The following is a 23,830-nucleotide window of genomic DNA, read 5'->3' as shown; positions in this document are numbered from 1 at the left end:
TTTTTTTTTCTGGAGGGTTTTTATGCTTCCTGAAATCATAAAGTTCTATTTCCTCCCTCCCCCCCTTCAATTGAGAAAGGAGTTTTGAAATGAAACTAAGTTATCTTTAAGTCGGTCAGTATGTCAAACATAGAAGTGGTTATTTTAAATATAAATGATACTGCTTTTTCTTTTAAATAAACAAACAGTTGAGACTTGATATGGCAAAAAAAAAAAAGTGAACCAGGAAAGTCACACAAGCTAGGATCTATGATTAAGCAAGGAAGTCATAGATCTGTCTAGCCTAGTTGATTTTCTTAAGTATTCATAACAACCCGCTCTTTGGGAACACTTCTTACACTTTTGTCTTTGCATTTCAAAACCTAGCAGCAGCAGAGAGTCTGGCATTTAGTTAATATTTATTGACTAAGTCACATGACTTCGAATTTTTTTTTCCTAGGCCTAAAATTTCCATTAATGACAGGTAGTCTCATTCCCCGAGAATTTATCAATGACTCACAATGCTCCATCAAGAAAATAAGGCCTTGATTTCTCAGCTTTTTTCTTTTTGACTTCTTGGACTTTTCTTGATTTCTGCCTTAGGGTTTCATGGAAAAACTCAGAAGGGAAAAAGAAGCTTTTTAAAGCTAGTTAATTATTTCTCAGTTATACCCCACAGTTATAACCCAAATACATATTTTTCAAGCCATAAACAGCCCTATCAAGAGTAGGGTTAAGGGGCCAAACTTCCCTACTATCCTTTGTTGGAGAGGCAGGATAGTATACAAAAAAAATTAAAGAAAATGGGGCAAAACAGATTCTGCAGTACATAAATTAAAATGACATTTGTGTGTGTGTGTGTATAAAGTTAATTAACTGTATTGGCTGTATTTTGAAGTAATCCAACTTTTTGGAAAATAATTTTTTAAAAATGAATTGTTCTTTAACTTTTGACCTTGTAATGCCACTGGATATATATATATATATATATATATATATTCCAAAGTTAAAAGCAGTGGAAATAGCCTCATAAAAAGCATATATTAACAGGGGAAAAAGGCAGGGGCTGGACCCAGGATTTCATGGATATAGGGAATTCATGGGTGGAGAAACTACTACTAATAGAAGTAGCAAACACTTCATGGTCTTCAACATAGCTGCATCTGTGAAGGGTTTTAAGTTTTGCAAGTGATTGACCATTTTATTTTCACAACAACCCTGGAAGGTAATTGTTATTACCCCTAATTTTATAGATGAGAAAAATGAAGTAAACACGTCATAATAATGTACCAAGAATTGTACAGTTAATAAGTGTCTGAGACTGGATATAAATTGAGATCATTTTGTCATAAGTCCAATACATGTTATCTACGAGAATTTGGAATAATAGAGAAAAATAATAGAGAAAATCATGTTCATATTTTTTTATTAAAGCTTTTTTATTTTCAAAACATATGCAGATATTTTTCAACTTTCATTGCTACAAAACTTTTGTGTTCCTTTTTCCCCCCTCCCTTTCCTCCACCCCATCCCCTTGACAGCAAATCCTCCAATGTTAAACAAGTGCAATTCTTCTATACACATTCCTACAATTACAGATCACATTAACAAATGAAAATCACACTAAAACATCAGAATTCAAAAAGATCAACCTTGACTCCAGTTTGACTTCATTTAACTGATGATAATGAAACTCCTATTTCCCACCTCATTGAGGATTGGTAGACAATTATGGATTAAGATTTTCTGCTCTAAGATCCAGCTTTATATAACAATCAGTAACTGTTTGATTTGTATAGTTTAGATGAATGCAACTTCTATTTTATATTTCTCATATAGCATATTAGAACTAGAAGTGACTTTAAAGATTGTTTAGTCTAAGGTCTACATTTTACAAATATTAAGTAACTGAAATTTGGAAGAATTAAATTGGATACACATAGTTAGTATCTAGTCAGAAGCAGATAAAGTACCCTGATCTCAGCTGTTCCAATGGCTGACAGGAATTCAAATGGAAATTTAAGAACAAAAATGCTTTCAAAACTTCTATGAACTAAAATTGCCCCTCATAACAATTTATAATTACCTATAGCTGCTGATACCCAAGTTATCCAAATTACTCTTCCCAAAGCCCTTCAAAATTCTAAAAATGAGGCAAAACCACTTTCAAATGAATAAATTACAATTTAAAAAATTCATTTTAGGGTGTTTTCTTTTACCTCTATGGGAAGCACTTTGAATAACAAAATCAATATAACAGGTGAGATAAACTACTATGTGCTCTGTGTTAAGGTAGATAAAACAGCATAAAAACCAAACATTTACTGATATCATTTCATGATATCCACATTCAGTTATGAGATCCCATATGGGGTTGGTGATTCACAATTGAAGAAGCTGGGCTTTTACTATACATTAAAATCCCAATTAAAGACAAGTGAAGTACACTGATGTACTAAGACTTATAAAGGGAAATAAACATTGTAATTGAAAAGCACTCTTAGTAGCTACCAAAACAGGTGCTGTTGTTGAGTGGTTTCAGTCGTATCCAACTTTTCACGACCCCATTTGAAAGTTTTCTTGGCAAACTTCTCCAGGTTCACTGCATAGATGAGGAACTGAAGTTAAACAGGGTGAAGTGAATTACCCAGGGTTTTAGACCTAGAGAATGTCTAGAGATTGATCTGAACTCATGAAGATAAAGTCTTTCTAAAAACAGGTACACTTGTAAATTGCTGGTAGAAATAGCAAGAGGTTCGGACAATTCAGAAGGCAATTTGGAACTAAGCCTTTAGAATCACTTAAACGAGCATGTATCTTTGTCACTCAATTCAAAGAGCCAAAGAAAGAAAAACTTATAGATAAAACTACTGATTTTGGCATATGAATGTAACAAATTATTGTTATGTGGTAAGAAATAAAGATATTCTGCTATAACTGACCAAATCCACAGAAATCTCAAGGATTTAAGATGGTATTAATTTATGATAATAAAAATTCCATTTTCTAGGCCACTTTCAAGCTGGATGTCCAGAGAGGCATCCAAGATGGCAAGAAACTATTTCAGTACAAAGGACCACTTGAAGAAGTTAGGGAACTTAGCCTGGAGAAGATAAGATTTAGGGAGGAAAGAGAGCTTTTTAAGTATATTAAGGACTATACTATGAAAAAGGAACTAGTGTTGATTTCCCCCCCCCCCCTGTTGTTGTTTAGTATTTGGTTTCCCCAGTTAACATGTGGAGAGTTTTTAACATTTGTTTTTGAAACTTTTGAGTTCCGGATTATTTTCTTGTGAGTAGAGTCGGGAACAATTTATACAACACAAGAGGAAAACAAGCTTTTAAATTAAGATTTGAAAACGCTATATAAATTATAAATTCTATAAAAATCACTATAATCACACTATATTCTAGGGAAACATCTGATAGGTGATGAACTTAAGATGCATTATAAGACTTTTTAGATGGGGTTAATTTTCTTAAGCATATTTTTTCAAGAGTTTTCTTTTTTAGTTGTTCAATAGGAAATTGGGGGGAGGGGAGAAGAAGGAATAGAAAAGAAATTCCTGTTAACTGAAAAATATTTTTAAAAAGAGCACTGAACTAAGTGCAATCTAGACCAAATCACAGGATAAAAAAGTCAAGAAAATTAGAACCCAACATACAGTTGTGAAGCATTTAGTGAATCAGGAAATGTGAGGGATTCTGATGATACTACAGAATAGATAGATCAAACCCTGATCTCAATGAATTTACATCATAAGGAGGAAAACAAATTCTGTTGTGGTCATGTATTTCAAACACCAATAGTGCATCCTGTTTGAAATGTCCAATGAAATTGGTGATGGGAGACTGGCTTCACAACAAGAACTAAATAAATTAGATAAAGGAACAAACTGCATTCCAAGTTCATAACTGGACCCACAAGAGATGAGAGAAAATGAAGTGTGTGTAGGAAAAAAGGCTCAGAATAGAGCCTTGGAATATATCTAAATGGACATGGATGATAAATCTGGCAAAGGAAAGTAAAAAGTTGCACCAAGATTAGGCAACTATCAACTCCAAGTTAAGTAATACAGATGTCCAGTATATATTGTAAAAAGATCTCTTCCCCCCAAATATAGATTGGATCTGGCATGTGATAATTACCCAATTATAAAATTGAGACCTGGAAAGGGACATTAATCTATTCAATCTCTTTCAGAAATGGGGAAGTAAGGTTCCAGAAAAAAGTTACCTGCCTCAAATCTCAAAAGCAAAAATAAATGACTAGATTTGAACCCAGGTACTCTGAAGAACAAATCCAAAGTTTTCTTAATTCTATATAAACCTGTTCTCTCCATTTGTGACAAAAGGACATGAGTAGCATAACAGTTCTTTAAATTATAGTAAACTTAATTTGACAAAATTCTAGAGCTGTTATCAAATACCTAGAGAAAAGGTAACTAATCACAAAACCTCACAATGTTATCACTAGCAGGTAATAGCAGATTAACCTCATTTTCCTTTTTCTGAGATAAGTGGATCTAGACAATGACACAGATTTGGGGTACATAAATTTTAGCACAATTTTTTTCTTTTGGAAAAGATATGGTGATAAGGCTAGATAACCTCAGTTAAGTGGATTTGATTAGTTTAGTGTCTAGACCAGAGTCCTGATCCAATGCTCTCACATTTTATAGTCAAGAAACTGAAGCTCAGGTAGGTAATGTGTTCAGGGAGCAAACTAGTATTAAATAGGAGATCTGCGATTTAAGCCTAATGTCCTGACAGCAAATCCAGCGTTCTTTCAATCAAATCACTCAAAATCAGATGTCGATTTGGTAAAGCAATCCTCACTACTGGTCTTTTGCACAGACCATTGTTGTTTCAAGTTTTTTTTAAATCAATGATTCCTATAAAAGCATTGACCAGATAAAACCAGTAAGAACTGTTAATGTGCTTTGAGTCAAGCTCTAAAAAGATTGGCAAACTAGAGCACTGGGTCACAGCCAACAAGATGCTGTTTACACAAGGACAAAACACCAAATCTCATTTGGCTTAACAACAACAACAACCCAAAAAACAAACAAACAAACAAAACCCAAACCTTTAACATAGGAAAGCTACTCCTAGACAACAATTTGTCCAGCTCTCCCACAAAGAAAAGAAACTACTAAGTGACTTCTAGGGAATGCAAGTTCATAGAGTCAACAATTGAGATGGTGACCTGAAAATCAGAATAATCTTAGGCTACTCAAAGTCATGGTGTTAAATTGGTCCTAGTCATACCATAGTGGGATTATCATTTTCAATGTCAATTTCACATTTTAGGAAGGACATTGATAGGCTGAGGGGAAATACAGAAAATGATGACCAAGATGAGAAAACGACTTAAGGCCAAGAATCATCTAAAGAAACCCAAGTAATTTTACCCTGTAGACTATTTGAAAGGACATGTAGTTTGAAAAAAACATTATTTTTAAAAGTTACTACAAAATTTAATGGGCAGCTTCAGGAGATAGTGAGGTATAAAGGAGACAGAGAAGTCTGGGTCAGGATTCCATGGAAAAGGAGCATTCCAATACAGGAAGAAGCTAAACCCTGCAAAAGGAGATCCACAGATGCAGCACAGAGGGGCCTTAATGTCTGAGGATACAGGAACATGTAAGCAAGTGGCAGGTCGGTCTCTACCCAGTTTCACATCAGAGAACTAGGAAAGAATGAAGAGGAGACATGCACCAAGTAATGGGAGTTCCAGGACAAGGGACAAGTTCAGAAGGAAGCAAACGTGAGATTCTGACTCCAGAGTCTAGTAGTCTGATTTCCAACTTCCAACAGAGAAAGCAGTGTTTTGAAACCAAATGATTTAAGAATTAACTAATAAAAAGTAGTAGTTGACGATCAAAAGCTGCAGAAACAGAGAGAGGTTAAGGCCTGAAAAAAGCTACTAGAGGTCAGGGAGAAAATTCTTAACCAGACAAGGAATAAAAATCACAAAGGATGGATGGCTTAAGATATTATTGGTTTATCTGAAATTGAAAAAGCTTTTGGGGGGAAGGTTAAAAAAAAATTAAGAAAAAATGGGTGAAGGAAGAATCTTTTCAAATACACTGTTGGAGTTATGTATACCAAAAATTCTCAAAAACACCTGGTTTTTAAAATGTCTTTAAAAAATGACTAAAACAAGCCAACTTTTCTGATCCCACTCCTGGACACATAATTCAGGTAGATCAAAGACAGAAAGGCTTTATCTCATCTATACCAAAGATATCCAGAACAGCAATTTCATGGTAGAATTTTTTTTTTTTTTTTACAAGTAATTATCCTTTGAGAAGGGAGTATTGCACTTGGACAAATATGAAGAATTCCAGAAGAACTGATGAAGACTGAAGTAGGCATGAGCAAATTAAAAAAAAAAATTACATATAGATAATGTAAAAGTAAAAGACAATAAAATATCATGATTAAGATCAAACTTCACCCTGACAAAGAGAGTTGTTATTCATGTTTTCCTGGGCCAATTTCTTCCTTCTTTTTGAATCCTTGCTCCCTATGTATGGAAATAGAGAAGAACATTCAGAAAAGACTGTCATGCCAACAAAAGGCTCTAGTTAAAAACAACAACAAAGGTAATTTGAAAATAGCTGATTTGAAGGTCACAGGTGAACAGTTTTAGTAGCATACTGGGACATACTCCTCAGCCAAGGATTACATAAGAAGAGTAATGGCTAAAAAGGCAATGAAGGCACCAGGGGAAGATATTTTTCCTCCAACAAATTTACCAATAAAGGAGAGGAAGAGATAGGACAGTATTCTAAAGATGGGCTTAAAAAGCTATGTTTGGAGTGATGTCTCCCTGTTTCCTAAAAAGGAAACAAAATTTTTTTTAAGTGTGTACTTTACACCAGAAATATTGCTGAAGTCCTATAGGATTACTTAATTTGATTGTCAATTCCGGGAGAGAGCTAGGTGCTACTTTCCAATCCCCATTTTACAATCGAGGAAAGGCCTCATTAGGTGCTTTCACTCCATCCAGTCTCCTAGCTGCCTCTGGAAAAAAAAAAAAAGGTCTTGAAGGCTAGAGGGTATTTCAACAAGGGAGCCTCAGTAATTAGAAATAACTCAAGGGTGAGAAGAAAGCTGAAAAAAAGTTTAAGAAAAAACCAAGGAAGCTCAACTCTGATGTTGTTATTCTAGGTGAATGAGGCTAGGTCACTGTGGGGTAAATGGAGAGGCCCAGCAGCCTTTAAGTAGAAGCTTAGAAATCAGATAATGGATAATATAGATAAGGACTCACAGGTCAGGAGTTTGAGGAATAAAGCAAACAAAAAAAAGCTCATACCAGATGGCCTCAATCTTCTTAGTCAAAGACAAAGTTAGATCTCATCTGTTGGTCAAGGGATTCTAGAATAAGTAACTACTGAAACATTAAAAAAGCCACACTAGTCTATGTGGGAGAGTACATGGTTCAAGCAATCAACAGCTCCCAGAGATAAAACTGACAGGCATAGAGCCAGTGAATGAACTGGGAGAGAGAATTCTCCGTAGCTGTGATCAGACAGAAAAATGCCCAAGAATTAGAAATTTTGTTGTGAGTTAAGTGGTGGCAAAGTTGGTGTGAGGTAATGGAAGTCTAAAAGTCAGGAATTGAGGTGAAAGCTTTTAAACTCTTCAATATGACTAAAATATCAAGTTAATATTATTACTCCCCCCTCAAACTCTTGGCTCTCTCCTGTTCCTGTTTAGAACTGACCTTTAATCCCTAGCACCTAGTGCCCGTTACTTTTTGAAAGACCAAAAATGGGGGCATCAATTTCATTTCAAACATTTTCCAAGTTATTCAAGACAATGAGCACACAAATTCAAAATACAGATCTGAGCCCTCAGAAAGCTCACATTTATTTGATTGGAAGGTGAAACGTGCATATAAGATAAATAAAGTAATCTGAAAAGAGAGCAGACCAGAGAGGAAGGTGTTATATAGTTGGGAGCATGACACCAGAACTGACCTTAAGCAGGACAGGAATTCTGAAAGAAATGAGAAGTGGATAATAGATAGAAAATAGCTTCAGGAAAAATTGATTGATACTACCAGCAAGAGTTTGGGGGAATAAGCTGATAAGATTGTTTTGTTCATCTTTATTTGTTATGAGATGGAAGAAGAGAGAATCAGTGTAAAGTGTAACTTTTTACTGGAAAAGACCTAAGTTCAAATACAGCTTCAGACACTAAGTACCGCAAAGCTGAGTGAAGTGAAGATGTGATTTGAATAAGAGAAACTAGAAGGAATCCCTAAATAGAGAATAGTCTTCATTTACTTTGTCAAGTTATGTGCTAAATGAGTAAGGGTGGTTAGTGTTGACTTTGGAGCTAAATTAGAAAAATAGCTTGCAAGAGGGTTCTAGAGTAATAATTAGGAAAAAAAAAAAAAATAAAAGAATTGCCTTGAAGCAGATGTTAGAAACCTGAAATTAAAGATAAAAAATTTATTTGGAATGGGATCAGGGGATAGTTTTGAGTTTCTCTTCAAAGCTGCAAAAGACAGTAGGAGTGGAATTCAGGGTTGAGGAATACATCAAAATTTTCTCACAATTTGAAGTTGAAAATCGTTCCTTAAGGCCAGTAGCTCCAAAAAATATTTAATGTTTTTTCATAGTGAAAATGAGTCCAAAGCAATAAGGTGGATGGACAAGAGACTAAAGGAACGAATAAATAGGTTTAAGAAAAAGGAGCTAGATGGACATAGATGAAAATATAGGAGGGTAAGGGATTCTCTAGAGAATCCAGGATTCTGGATTGCAAATACTAAACTCATCAAGTCTACTCCACAGGAGTAGAAGATGATACAAGAAAGATCAGTGAAGGATGTTGGTAAATAAATTATCTAGTGTTGAAAGAATCTCCAATTCTAAGAGGGACAAAAGTGGCCATCAAGAGAAGTTTGGTTTGCCAGTGAGGGAAGGGAGTCCAACTTTCTCTTAAGTAGAAATAACACTATATAAAGAAATATACACTTCATAGCAAACCCATTGCCAATGACTTATTGTGGAACTCCAACAATAAACAATGTATGGTTCATTCAAAAAATAACTCCAGGTTTTTGTTTTGTTTTGTTTTCAATTTCTGAGAATTCTTCCCCTAATAGTCCATCACCAGAAAGTGCAATATAATTTGTGATACCATGAAGCTATTTAAATCTGCCACGAGTAATAAAATGAGTACTTATATTATGAAATCACAGATCCCTTAAGTATTCAAGTAAGAACAGACAAAACTATGATATAAAGAAAGCCTACCTTATATATAAGATGCAGTTATAGCTAAGTCGTAAATGAAATGAACAGCTAGCTCTGATCTAGAGAAATGATTGCTTAACAAGTATCTATTGATATTGACTCCAATCTATTAATGGTCTGGAACCTGGAGATACATTCAAAAATGTACCAAACAGTCTGGCCCCAGAATTTTATATTTTACTTACATTCTATGAAAAATAGCTACAGATTAGGAAGGAAATTGAGGATTCTAAAAAGTCATGGATAAAGAGTGACAACCAGATAACGAAGAAATATAAATGTATGGATTAGGGCAGGGGTTCCTCAAACTTTTTAAATAGGGGGCCAGTTCACTGTCCCTCAGACTGTTGGAGGGCCAGACTACAGTAAAAACAAAAACTTTGTTTTGTGAGCCTTTAAATAAAGAAACTTCATAGCCCTGGGTAAGGGGAATAATGGTCCTTAGCTGCCGCATCTGGACCGCAGGCCGTAGTTTAAAGACCCCTGGATTAGGGGAAATACAGTATCATCTGTGAGAAAGAACAAGAAGCCTTAGTGTATACTTAAACATGTACAAAGTACCAAGTCTGGGAATGTAAATTCAGGTTAGAATGGGATAGATACTGGAAAGCATTCCTTTGACTTATTTCCACTCCCAGATATGTAGAAGACAATGGAAAAAAAGAATTATTTCAATAATACCACCATTCCTATCTCCACACTGAAGCATTCTAGTATGGTAAAGATAAAAACACTACAAAAATACAAAGGATTTCTGCTCTGCCCCCTTGGATTCCAAAAGGTGGAATTTTATCTATTTTATAAAGGACTTTTGGAACCATGCCCCAAAATTATCAAACCATTATTAACTTTTGACTCAGCCATATCACTACTGGGCTATTCCCCAAGTTTAAAAAAAAAAAAAAAGTACAAAAACTACAGCAGCTCTTTTTGTAGTGGCAAAGAACTGTATCCTAAGGAACTTTTGGAATGACTCGACAAATAATGTAATTATAACAGAATTCTACAGTACCATAAGAAGTGATGGTTTCAGAGAAATTGGTCAGATTTGTATGAACTGATGCAGAGTGAATAAGCAGAACCAGGAGAATAATTTATACAATAACGACTTGGTAAAGGCAAAACTTTGAAAGATTTAAGAACTGCATGCAATGCAATAACCAATCTTCAGAGTTCCAGAAGACTACCAATGAAACCTGCCATCCAGTTTCTGGAGACAACTAAAGGATTTTAAGATAAAGAATGATATAATATAATAATTTGCCACATAATTTGGGCATATAGCTACAGGGGGGATTTGTTTTGCTTAGCTATGCTTATGCGATTCTTCTTCCCTCCCCAAATCCAAAGGGCTCTGCTCCGGAGCCCTAGAGGACAGCAGAAAATAAGATGTTAATTCTAAAAATGTTAACAAAAAAGTTTGGCTCAGTAATTTTCTTCACTGAATTCTTAAATAGCATCAGGAGGAAATACCTATACTATGCCAACAAAAGATGGAATCATTTGATGGAAATAACTTTTGGCCCTTCATTTATGAAGGATAATTTTTGACTTCCCTGTCCATAGTATTGTTGCTAAATGAAAATATTCATAGGATCTTCCAATAGGAATAATTGTAGATTTAGTCTCAAATTTGAAGTTCTTTAAAATACAACTGTTATTTAGCACACAGAACGCTAAGGAAAACTCCTTTACTCTATACCCCAAATCTAGAAGAACATACACTTGCAAATGGAAGTTCATTTATCACACTGAAATCAAAGAAAAAGGGAACTTTCCTTAAAATGCTAAATGTAACTAAAGCATGTAACTAAAACCTAAGAACCAGGCATCATTTGTGATGAGACTAAGCTAAAGATCTTTTTACTAAGATCAGGAAGTTATAGCAAGTTATTTCCATCACTAATGGAAAGATCACCATCACCACTTGCTATTGTGCTAGAAATAAATGCTAACTACAAGAAATTGAACAATAGGAAGAATAAACACTAAATGATCACTTTTTGCAGTTAACTTAAGAGAACCTTAGAAATAAGACACACCCCTTACACCTGAGCTCCCAAAGAAGTGCATAGGAACTATATGAACAAAATCACAAAACATTCTTTATGTAAAGACAAACTGAAATACATAGGTAGGCTGAATTGATATTTTTTTTTGAAAATAACACTAAATTACTTCATTTACTCAGTGCAATAATCAAACTACAACAATTCATAAAACTAGAGAAAAATATAATTCTTCAGAGGAGCAGAAAGGACAATATCAAAGGAATTAATATAGTAAGAAAGCAATCATCAAAACTTTGTATTGGTTAAGAAATAGGTCAGTAGAACATTTTAGGTACACTAACCAGAAGTAAAACAATCACAGTATCCTGGTGTCTGATAGACCCAAAGATCACAGTTATTCTGGCAAGAACTCACTTGAAACTAGGCATACCCTTTCACCCAGTGATATTTCAAAGATCAAAGAGAAAGAGGAGTCATGTAGAAAAATATTAGCAGCAGCTCTTATGGAAAATTGAAGAAACTATGGGAAAACTCATTAATTGGAGATGTGACCAAAAAAAAAAAAAAAAAAAAAAAAAAAGAATATGTGAATGAGATCAAATATTACTGTGTTGTAAAAGAAATGATTCATAGAACAGATTCAGAAAAACCTTAAGACTTGTACGAAGAGAAGCCAAGTGAAATTAGCTGTACTAAGAGAACAATTTACACAACAGCAATATTGATTGATCATATATTTAGGCATATGAAATGTATAATTCTCTAAATTAAAATATGCAAATATTAATTACTAATAGTTTCATAAGTTTCCAATTCCAGAATCAATAGTGGCCTTAATTTAAATATTACAAGATTTCTTGCCCATATAGCAATAAGCATTATATTTCATACAACTTACATGGAAATATATTCCTGTGGCTAGTCATAGTCGCTATGCCACCCTCAAGGAGGGCAAATGATATAAAACAGCTGTGGAAAATCATGGCTGAAAGCAACACATTTCATGTAGGAAATTTGTAAATCAACTACCATTTAATTACTTATTCCATTAGGATTAGGCAAAGCAGTTATTCACAACTTTCAGGTAGATACTTATTAAAGCATTAGGAATTTCAAAAAAGTCTAAAAAGAGTCCCTGCCCTCACAGAGTCACAGTCTAGTAAGAGAAACAAGTGAACTGTGTGAACAAACAGAATGTATACGGGTAAATTGGAGGTAATCTCCAAGGGAAGGTACTAGTAATTAAGGACTAACGAGAAAGGGAAATTTAGCTGAAGTTTCAAGGAAGCTGTCAAAGTTATTCCAGGCATGAAGCACAGCAGGGAGTTGGGTGGGATATTGGGGGTGGGGGGGAAAGAGAGGGAAGGTGGCAGAGAAGGGACAGACAAAAACAAACCCCTGAATAGGTTTCATGAGACCAAGGTATATAAGAAGATTGGAAAAATAGAAGGGAACCAGGTTTTAAAGGACTTTAAAAGACAAATAGAGGATTATATATTTGATCCTGGAAATGATTAGGAGCCCCTGGGTGTTTAACGGGAGAGGGAGAATGAAGTGAAGTGAAGTGAAGTGAAGTGAAGTGAAGTGAAGTGAAGTGAAGTGAAGTGTAGTGTAGTGTGTGATCATCAGACCTGCAATTTTAGGGAAATCAGTGACTAAGTTGACAATGAATTGTAGTGGGGAAAGATGAGACTAGAAGACCAATTAGGAAGCTATTAAACTGATTCAGGATTGAGATAAGGATTGCATCAGACAGTTAAATGTTTACAAAACTGGTAAATGTTTTGAAGCTACAAACAAAACTTGGCACAGATAAGAGTTTAACAGCTAGGTTACCAGTCTAAAGTGATTGAGAGGAGGGTTGGGGGAGGGGGGAGAGATAATGAGTTCGGTCTTGAACATGTTGAATTTTAAATGTCTATAGGACTATTTGTTCAGAAAATATGGAAAGTCTTGCACAACCCAGATTTTTATACAGACCAACATCTCACACCATATACTAAAACATGCTCCAAAAGGAGCAAATGATTTAGACAATAAAAGCAACATCCTAAAGAAATTCCTATGGATAGGAAAATAATTTATAATACAACAAAAGAATTCTAAGATAAAATGGCCAATTTCCATCACAAAAATAAAATGGTTTTGTACAAGTCAATTCAGCTACAATTGGAGAAATAGACAAAAATTGCAGCAAGTTACTCTCTTAAAATCTCATTCAAAGAATTATAGATAAATGTTGGTATATGATAAGATAGCTATTACATAGATATCTATAGGTATATCTAGCTACCTGGAACCAATTCCCTCTACATAAGCACACACACAAGATACTAATAGAGCATATATCTATCTGGAACTGAGTCAGATTGAAAAGAATAGGAATCATTTCCCCCATATGAACAGAGAAATTTCATACAAATAATTCCAAGCTACCAAAAGCCATATGAAAACCACGCTCTGAATCATTAGTAGAGAAAATCAAATTAAAAATAACTCAGTGATTCTACTATGAGACTGGCTACATTAACAACAAAAAGTTGTGTTAGAAGAACTGTGGGAAAAACAGGTACATGCTGGTACTATAGGAAGAGCTAGATGGTACTACAGGTACTATAAGGAAGAGCTGCCAGCTGGTCTGGTAAAATCACGCACACACCTTCTGACTCAGGTCTGTATCCTAAAGAGATCAGAGAGAGGAAAAGAAAACATCCAGATTCAGTTTCAGAGAAACCTGGTAAAAGTTAGATGAACTGATACAGAGTAAGTGAACAGAAACCGGGAAACCAATTTGTACAATAGTAGTATCACTAAGACAACTATGAAAGTTTTAAAAACTAAAAGCAGTAACCAGAGACTCAGAAAACTACTACACATTGTCATGCAACTACAGTTAGACCTGTAAATATCTACATGAGGCTAAGCATCATTTAACTTTTTCTTGGGAGGAAAAGGGGAGGAGGTATAGCCTCAGGAAGGAAAGCCTTCACTTCCAGTGAGAAGAGAGATCAGAGGGGAAAGGAATCTGAATATTTAGAAATGAGGAAGGGTACACAGAGAGAGGGGCAAGGTTCTCAGCTGAGAGTCAAGGCAGGGAGAACTATGGAAGGTTTGAGGAGGGATTAAAAAAAAAAAAAACACCTCAGAAAAACTGCTATGACTGACTAAGATAATGAATGGATAATGAGATGTAAAAGTGTTACCTTGCTGCAAAGTAGGGCCCATTTGAGATTACTTAACAAATCTGTAACATTAAGTAGCAGAGCAGAAGTGATTAGGGGTAATCCAAAACTGAGGACTTGACAAAAATTGCTATCCATTATGAATAGACAATTTTTTCAGATGGAAATGAAATTAAAAAAAAAAAAAAGGAAAAAATGCTCTAAATCTACTAATCGGATAAATGCAAAATAAGACAACTCTGAGGTACCACTACACACCTCTCAAATTGGCTAATAGAAAAAGATAATGAACTCAGAAGGAAAACTGGGACACTAATACATTGCTGGTGGAGTTGTGAACTGATCCAATCATTTTGGAAAGCAATTTGGAACTATACCCCAAGAACAAACTGTGCATACCCTTTGATCCAGCAGTGTCTCTACTGGGTCTGTATCCCAAAGAGATCATAAAAAAAGGAAAAGGACCCACATGTGCAAAAATGTTTGTAGCAGCCCTTTTTGTAGTGGCAATGAACTAGAAAGCCTGTCAGCTGGAGAATGGTTGATTAAGTTATGGTATGTGAAGAACGTAATTGGGATATTATTGTTGTATATAAGAAACGGATCAGCAGAATGATTTCAGAAAGGCCTGGAGAGATTTACATGAACTGATGCTTAGTGAAGTAAGCAGAACCAAAGAACTTGTGCACAGCAACCTTATGATGATCAACTATGACGGATGTGTCCCTTTTCAACTGTGAAGTGATTCAGGACAATTCCAATGTGATGGAGAGAGCCATCTGCACCCAAAGAGAGGATTGTGGGAACTGAGTGTGGATTACTTGATGTCTAAGGGAGGGAGAAAATTTTGGAATATGAGGTTTTGCAAGGGGGAATGTTGAAAACTAACTTTGCATGTTTTGGAAATAAAAAGCTATTTTTTAAAAAAACTGCTGTCTGAATTCCTGACTGAATAGCGATAGACTCAAGCATTCAGAGCAAGATATATTTTCAAGATATAGCAAACTTAGGAATTTGTTTTGCGTGACTGTACATTTTTGTTGCAAAGGACTTTTCTTTAATTTCACTTGGGAAAAATTGTTTAATTTTACAAGCATCTAATTGGAGATGTCCAATTCACAGATGGAGATTCTATATTAGAGAGTGAGATACAGGTTTCATAAAGAGATTGGAATCTCAGCAGCCTATATGATAATTGAATCCTTGGCAACTAATGAGATAAGGAAGCTAAATAATATAGAGGAGGGATAAGGATACACCCTTGGGAAACCAACCAATTAATAGGAATGACCTGAATGAAGATCCAGTAAAGGTGACTAAAGGAGTAATCAGAGTGGCAAGAGAACCAGGGTATCTGGTTTTTTTTTTTTTAAATCTAGCAAAGAAAGTAACCAGGAAAGATGTCAAAGAATTTATCAAAAGAACATCAAAGCTTGTAGAGAAGACAAGGATACTGGTACTGAAGAAATAATTAATAACTTTGAAGAGTTTTTTCAGTTGAATGATTCAAAAGCCAGACTGCAGAATTAAGAAAAGGAAAAGGAGGCTAATTGTAGATAGCCTTTAAGAAACTTAGCCACAAAAAAATGATAGCTAGCAGGGATGGAGGGATGAAGAGTTTTATGAGGAACCTCTGAGACTTAAGTAGAGTTGAAAAAATAATGATTGGAAAAATAACGCTGTAATGAGTGGAATAATCAGTGGATTAGGGAGATGTAAAAAGGATTGCCTAAATACATAGAGGGCCCCAGCTGAGGTTACATAAGATAAATTTGTAGTAAACCCACTCAGCATCTCCCAATCTACTAAATTTTACCATGCCGACTAGCTACAAATGGAGAGTAAAATTTCTTGAAGAAAGACACTGTCTACAGGCAGATGCAACAATTTACCTCCACTTGTGAACAAGTCCAGGAAGCACTGGCAACACAAGAGGTACATTCTCTCCTTCCCTTCACTCTTATCTCTACACCCAAACTGACCAGATTCCTTGGGGACAATCATTTTGGATGAGATTAATACCAATTCTTCTTGGTGAGAGATGGAGGATCTCAAGGTTTTAACATATCCTCCCTGCCTGGCTGGCCTTGATGTACATCAGACAGACCCCCTTGGAACCATCACCTAATCTGGAAATGTAACCACAAGGACCCCATAGGCCTTGCCACCTTGCCTCCCAGCAGCCGAAATTTTTTTTTTGTTTCTCCCAATTAGACTACAAAGTCCTGGAGAGTAGGGACTAACTGGTGTTTTCCTTTTTGTTATCACCAGCCCTTAGCATATCTTGAACCAACTGATTCTTAATAATTTATCCCTTCATCCATACACAGTTGGTACTCAGTAAAATGGCCATTATTCTGGCCCCTTTACAAGATAACTATTACTATTTCTATTAACACAGTGAATAAAAAGGACAAAATTCTTTATCAGAAACTCAATTACCAGAGACAGAAACAACATTAAAAGCCTAGAGATACATTTTGAGGACATCAACTGTAAAGCCATGGCACCAAAATATTATTAAATATTAAACACAAAATGCACTGGAGGAAAATGATGTATTTTAGAAGTGGTCAGTTTGCTGTTTTGCTTGACCATACTTATCTGTGACAAGGATGGATTTAATGGGGACAAGGAGATCACTAAGTGATAATGACTTGGAGGAAAAAAAAACCCCCAACATCAATATACCCTCTGTAATGGAGAAAATGTAGCAAAAGACATGCAGTAAAACTAGCCCTACAGCAAGCATTCAAAGGCCTCAATCTACTCCTAAAATGCAGCCAGCAATCCTTAAACTGAATAGCTTTATCAGATCAAATAAGAGAGCATCTGTAAGTTGTCAAACAAATAGCATGATACAAAGTAGTGATCAGACTGGAAAGGAGAAGGGGCAAACCTATCCTCCTGTTACCTATTTGTAATTATGGTACTGTATTACAATATTTGTAAGGTGAAAGGACTGGCCATTATGTATAAAACTCTACCCTTTCTTATTATTAAGGTAGGAGAATGCTGACTCTCCTCAACAAAAGGAATGAAATGGGACAATGGGAATGCCAAATTCTTTACAGATTTATCCAGATCAAATCAATTTCCCCTGTCAACTGATGTTACTTAGAACAGTTAAAATCAATGCTTTAACATTTAAAAAAAAAAAAAGGGGGGGGGGCAATTCATATAAATTTTTCATTCCCAAAACTCATTTATCATCACTGTACCTATGTCAGCTTGATCTTAAATAAAGCAATATCTACCTTTAAAGTGTATGATATTTGTTAATACCTTCTAAAAGAAGGATACGTATTTTTTTTTTTTGGTGGGGGAGGGGGGGGACCCGACACATGGATCACCTTTGGCAATCTGCTGAAGCCTATGGACCTTCTCAAATTTTTTTTTTTAAATTTAAGAAAAATTGCACAGATATACAAAGGAAACCAATTAATTAGGGTGAAATAGTTACCGATAAAAAAAACTTTTGATACAAATTTGCGATTCTTTTTAAAGTCCTATTCTAGAGTGATTACAAGGTGGAGAGGCAAACAACATATAAACAAATGACCAGACTTTTCTGCTTCTTCAATTGGTTTCATAGTAAAAATGGTAATCTTAAAACTTGCCAACTATAAGCCCAATAACTACATTTGCAAATTGCATTAAAGTGCAGAAAAGACTTTAAATAACTTGTTTGATCTATATAATAATCTTGTTAAGTATATAAAGAGGTACTGCTTATTCCCACTTTATAAATAGTAAACTGAGGCTCAAAAGAGTATTAAGTATCTGGAAGAAAGATAAATTTTAGTAGGTAAACTTCAATTGAAGACTTAAGAAAAATGCAACATTTACCCACCAAATTAAATCACAACTTCCGAATTTTTACTTGAAAAGATCAATCTTTGAGTCTCTGACTATACAAAAATTTTGACCATTTGATTTCAATTTTTGTACTATTAACAGAAATCTCAGAATAATTTCTTAATGGAATATTTAAAAATGCAAATATTCATCATTTAAGGTGACTACCTATAAGGCACTGAATTGATGTGCAACATTAATGATTGGGAAGTTCTTCTGTGATAGATATATGAACAAAGACTGATGGGAATTTAGTAATAACTCCTAAATCTACTATCTGAAATCTATTTAATTAAAAAATTAGTACTTTTTAGGGTCAGGAGCTACTCATTTAAGTTCCCTAGGGGCTCAATCTATAAAACTGTACTACCTACCTTGTAGATGGTGAGGAATAAAAATATTAGGAATAATAAAAATCAGATTATTTTAATCTTTCATTTCTTAGAATTTAATAGTAAACTTAAGTGAGACTTTATAGTGGGAAAAGCACCAGACAAAAGACTTAGTTAAATGCTGCCTCTGTTGCATAAGTCACTTAGGGGTTTTAGCATTTCAAAAATATTTTTTAAATTGCCCATTTTTTTTCGAGAGTTACAAAGTGTTTTGTCAGATTATAAAATGTAATGCAAAAATGTGTAAATGACATGATTAGGGAATTTAATAAGTTTTGCTAAGCTTCAAGGCTTAGCAAAGGTACACAGTACTTATTAATGCCTTTCTCAATTAGGCCTAATTTTTGATGTCAAATGTACTAAAGGTGAATACAAATTTAAAAAAAAACAATCTTTACTACAGCTACCTAGGCTATCATATCGAACTGCAGAATTTCAACTCTTAACTTTAAATTTTCTGAATAGCAAATAAAGCTATAATTTAATATTTTTAAAACTAATTTTGCCAAGTAATCATGTATTCTAGAATTCTGATCTCAATTATAATTTAATTGAAATCCCAAATCTTTATATATGTATAGATATACATGTGTATACCTGTACACATTTTATTATTTTCTCAAAATGGAGGTAAATTAACAAGGAGGGCTTCAAATTTCATGCTACCAACCTGGCATTATTTTCCTTAGAAAGGACACCATGGAAACTTTTCCCTACATAAGTACAAGCATAGTATGACCTAATTTTCAACTTCTCCCTAAGCAAAGTGTATCCTTTGAAAATAGTTTAATGTTAAAACCCTTAAAGCTAATACAAGGATACCTTGAGAATTTTTTTAAAAATTTATCACGGTTAAGTTCTAAGGTTATTTTCTGAAGCTTCTCCAGATGTTAACAATAGTTAAGTAATAATCAGGTCTTTATTATCTCCCCCCACCCCCTTCTTAGTTTAAAAAAACCCTCTCTCCTTACAACTCAGTCAGGTAAGTAGAGCAATTATCATTCCCATTTAACAGACAAGTAAAAAGAAATAGATTAGTTAACAAGACCAATGAGATTACAGAAGAGCTGGAATTGTGGGATTTCAAACCCAGTATTCCGTCTACCACACATAGTGCTCAAAATGCATCACATTTGTCCTAATGCACTCCACAATGTTTTAAAGTTACATCTAAAAAATAAGTTTGAGACTATGGACAAAGAGTTTTCATCTCTATTTTCCACTTCTCATGCTTCATGATTGGTCTTTTAGTCCTTTCCAGTTTTTAACGAATTTTGTGAAAACATGAAAGAAAAGTTTCATCTCTCCTATATCTTACACAGGTTTCTGAAAATTATATTCCCTACTTGCAAATTAAGAGCCCTAAAAACAACTTATAAAAACTACCTTGGAAAAGTCATTGTAAACAGCAATTTGGCCCAAATGTTAACACATTTTTCTTTCCACCGGCCACGACAAATTAATGAAATACACTTAAATGAAATGTGGCCCCCTTCTCCATTGCCCACGTGGTGGTCTCCAGATGCAGTTAAAAGTCTGGGAAAAATCATCTCCCCCATGTCTCCTATAGCCAGAGGGTACTTCCTAGATCCACTGGGGCCACATCGAACTTTCAGGGTTAAATACTTAATTACAGGCGGTACTTCATACAAACAGAAAAGGGATTCTAAACTCCCCCCCTCCCCGGGGCCGACCCCAAGAGCCGTGACGCTACAATCCCCAGGGACTCGAGCCCCCAAGGCCCACACAAGCTCCACGCCCACAGGCGATCCCTCCTGGGGAGGCAGCCCGGCCGGAGCCCGGCGAGCCCCGGACCAGAACAAAGCTTCCTAAAGCACAAAGGCCACATGGAAAGGCAGGGCCGGAGGTTTCGGGGTTCCACCCTCGGGACCCGCCGAGAAACCCCGAGGATCCCAGGCAGACCGGTGCCCTAACAAGGGTTGGGGGAGGGCACGCCACCGGGCCCCCTTCTCGGGCCGAGCCCGCCCCACGGACACCCAAGGCCTCCACAAAAATAGCCCAGACTCGGAAACATCTGAGACCAGGCTTAGGCCGGATGACGGACAGCGACAGCTGGGGGGAGGGGAAAGCCGGGGGCGGGGGGGAGCCTCGTATTGATCTTGTAGCATCCCTGCCAGAGTGGGGGCGGGGCGAAAGCACAAAACAAAGTGGGGGGGGGGGGGGGGGGGGGGGGGAGGGGGGAGATGGGAGGCACAGCGGGAGTTTTCGGGGAGATTCTTGCACTTCTAGGCCTGACCACGTTCCCCGGCCTGCCCGGACCTCCTCGCCTTTCTTCTCGTCTCCACCCCGCCCCCCATTAAACGCCCCCCCCCCCCAAGGATCCGAGGTGCTCCAGGCGACACAACGCCCGAAATAAGGGCGGTCCCTCCACACACGCCCCCCCCCCCAGCCCTGGGGATTCCGGAGATTTCCAAGCACCGGCAGGCGCCCCCGGGCGGGTCCCGGCCCCACGCCCCCACTTTCCGGAGAGGTAGAGCGAGGCCCCGCGTGGGGCCCGAGAGGCCGGCCCAAGGTCACCGGGCCGCGGGCGCCGCCACCGGGGCCTCCCCGCCCCCTCGGCAGGCCTATGAACGCACAATCCCTGGGTATCCCGGGCCCGCCCCACCCCGGCCTGGCGCAGCGCGCCGCGGCGCCCGGAGGCTCCTGGCTGGCCCCGGGCGGCTTCAGAGCCTAACGGAGCCGCGGCCCGAGACCGTTAAACCGCGGCCGCCGGCGGCGCCAGGAGGCAGGGCCCGGGCCGGGCCGCCCGCTTGCCCGCCCGCGCCCCGGCCTGGGCCGCCCCCCCCCCTTTTCCTCCGGACTACCCCTTCCGACCCGGTCCCGGCCCCAGGCCCGGCCTCGCGTCCATCCCCATCGCCGCCCCCCTCTCCGCCCAGTCCCGGCCTCGGCCCCAGCCCCGACCCAGCTACCTTGTAGAAAGCCCCGTTAGAGCCGCGAACCTCCACCGTCAGCTCCGCCATGTTGGAACCGCAAGGGCCGCCGGGAAGGGGTTCTAGAAACTTTCCAACCAGAGGGGAGGAGGGGGGAGGGGCGTGGAGGAGGTGGGGTGAGGGGCGGGGGGGGAAAACAGGGCGGGGACTGGGGATCCCCCGCCCCGCACCCCGGGGTCTCGCCGCGCCGCTGCGCCGCCGCGCCGCCGCCCCCCCGGACGCTCCCGCCCGCCCGCCGCCCAGCCGGATCCCTCCGCCCGCCGGGCCTCAGCACGCCGCGGCCGCAGCGTGACCCGCCGGCTGCCTCCGCCCTCCCGCTGCAGCCTGCGAGCCTGCGAGCCAGCCAGCCGGGAAGCGCCGCGGGGCCTGGGGGCGGGGCCAGCCCGGAGCGGTGGGGGAGGGGAGAGGGGAGGGGCGCCCCGCCCCCCCCCCTCGCCGCCGCCACCGTCGCGGCCGCCGCCACCGCTGCCTGGCCGCTCTCCCCTCCGGCGACTCTGCCCCGCCCGGGTCATTCATTGGCCAACTTCCCCACCCCCACTTGGCCGAGAACCTGACCCCCTCCCCCGGGGTTCGAATCGTCCGCTCCCTTCCCCCAATCCTTTGTGCCCGGGACTTGGAGGGGCTTCCGTCGCTGGGGGATTGGGAGGCAGGGCCGAGCCCGTCTGCAGGCGAGCGAGGGCCTTGCCGGGTGGGAAGGCCCGGCGCATCCTTAGCGGGCTCAGAGTGGGCGTCCGAGGCAGTGTAATTATTTCCCCTATGAAAGTGTTTTATGCACTCCTGAGCCCTGGGCGGTCCGCCGGCCCCGAATGCCCACGGGGCGCCCGCAGCCACCTAGAGGGCAAGGCCCCGGGCGGGAAGGGCACGCCGAGGGGAGCGGCTCCGCGGGCTCTGCTGGAGGGGGGCGGAGGCCCTGGCCTCGGCCAGCGACCTCCTCCCCTCTCCGGCTTGTCCCGAAGGGCCGGCAGGGTCAGGCCTCAGCCCAGCGTCCTCGCCCACACTGTCGAAGGCCCTACTGTGTGTGGGCAGTCCCGGAGCCCCACTCCGCCTCGGAGAGTTGCCTAGGAACCCCGGGGGGTTAAAGGGCACTACGCCGCGAGGGTGGGGGCTCCGGGAGCCGCAGGCCGAGGGCCTCGGCATTTGGGCTGTTTAAAGGGCCCCCGCCTTGGGTGGAGGCTGCCGACGGCTCTCCGCGGGCCATCTCCCCCACTGCTGGCAACGTCCCGGGTGCGAATCCGCCAGGAAGCCTTCCATGTCCCGGGCACTATGTGGAGTTTGGTTTCAAAATGGTAGAACCTCGGGGAGGTCACATCTAGTCTCGGAGATGCCTTCTTGGGTGCCATCAACGGGGGAAACCCGCTTTTCCATCTCCTTTCTACTCTTCTCTCCTCGCATCGAAAATTCTCAAGCACGTCTCCCCGGGCCTGGGGCGCAGATAGAATTTTAAGAGAAAAACGTCGATCTCGGGAAGGAAAACGAAGTCAAGGTGGTAAAAACCCCTCTTGGAGCAAAACCTTGCAAGTGTGATTTTGTGCAATGAAAAGCTTCCTTTAGAAATTAAGCCTCGCCGCAGGCTATCTCAATTTGGAGCGACCTAAAGGCGACAACGATTTTTTTTTTCAGTTATGTTGCTTTGTTGAAGATTTTGTTGTTCTTGTATAAATAAGCTTCTTTAAAGTCATTTTTTAAAGACATTTCTCAGCTATTACTATTAAAATTGAATAAAAGATTCTCGCAGTGAATCTTATAATTTATCTCATTTTGTAAGTAAGACAACCCAAAATGAAGTCGCCAAAGGCAGAGCGAGGGAGTGGCGAGGCTGAGATGCAAATAAAGGTTTTCTGTCTCAGAATTCAATTAAGGATGGAGCTCAAGCATTTGAATCAATGACTTAAGTCCATCCTTACCAGATCCTGGTGAGAGAAATGCTATTATCCCACTTTGCAGATGAGGAAACAAGCTCAGAAGGATTGGACTTCCCCAGAGTGACACAATGACAATCTAAGTTGATTCCAAAGCCATTCTAGACACTAGCAGCCCTCTAAGATCTTCCCATCTCTTATCTAAAACCCATTCCTCTGAACCTCAAGCCCTTTCAAATGTGTTTTCCCACATTATCTATACTCCTTTAAGTAATCCTATCTTTTTCATCCAAGAACTCTCTTCCACACTACAGTGACAG

The 23,830-nt window shown here is 39.1% G+C and overlaps 1 protein-coding gene across 5 annotated transcripts in view; it reads right to left on the bottom strand.

The window, feature by feature from the left end:
- Positions 1 to 21,841, bottom strand: part of FXR1 (FMR1 autosomal homolog 1) — a 59,230-nt gene extending 37,389 nt beyond the window's left edge. For 3 of the 5 annotated variants that reach the window (XM_031957722.1, XM_031957724.1, XM_031957725.1), the window contains exon 1: positions 21,631 to 21,840. In XM_031957722.1, coding sequence (XP_031813582.1) covers positions 21,631 to 21,681 — 51 coding nt within the window. In that variant the 5' untranslated portion in view covers positions 21,682 to 21,840. Of the gene's footprint in view, positions 1 to 21,630 lie in introns of all 5 variants that reach the window. The other 2 variants (XM_031957721.1, XM_031957723.1) reach the window with 1 other exon arrangement.
- Positions 21,842 to 23,830: the final 1,989 nt, after the last annotated feature.

The sequence above is a fragment of the Sarcophilus harrisii genome, chromosome 3 (genome assembly GCF_902635505.1).
Source record: "Sarcophilus harrisii chromosome 3, mSarHar1.11, whole genome shotgun sequence".
NCBI classification, from domain to species: Eukaryota; Metazoa; Chordata; class Mammalia; order Dasyuromorphia; family Dasyuridae; genus Sarcophilus; species Sarcophilus harrisii.
The sequence above is the reverse complement of the archived record's forward strand: the minus strand, read 5'-3'. Positions and strand labels throughout refer to the sequence as shown.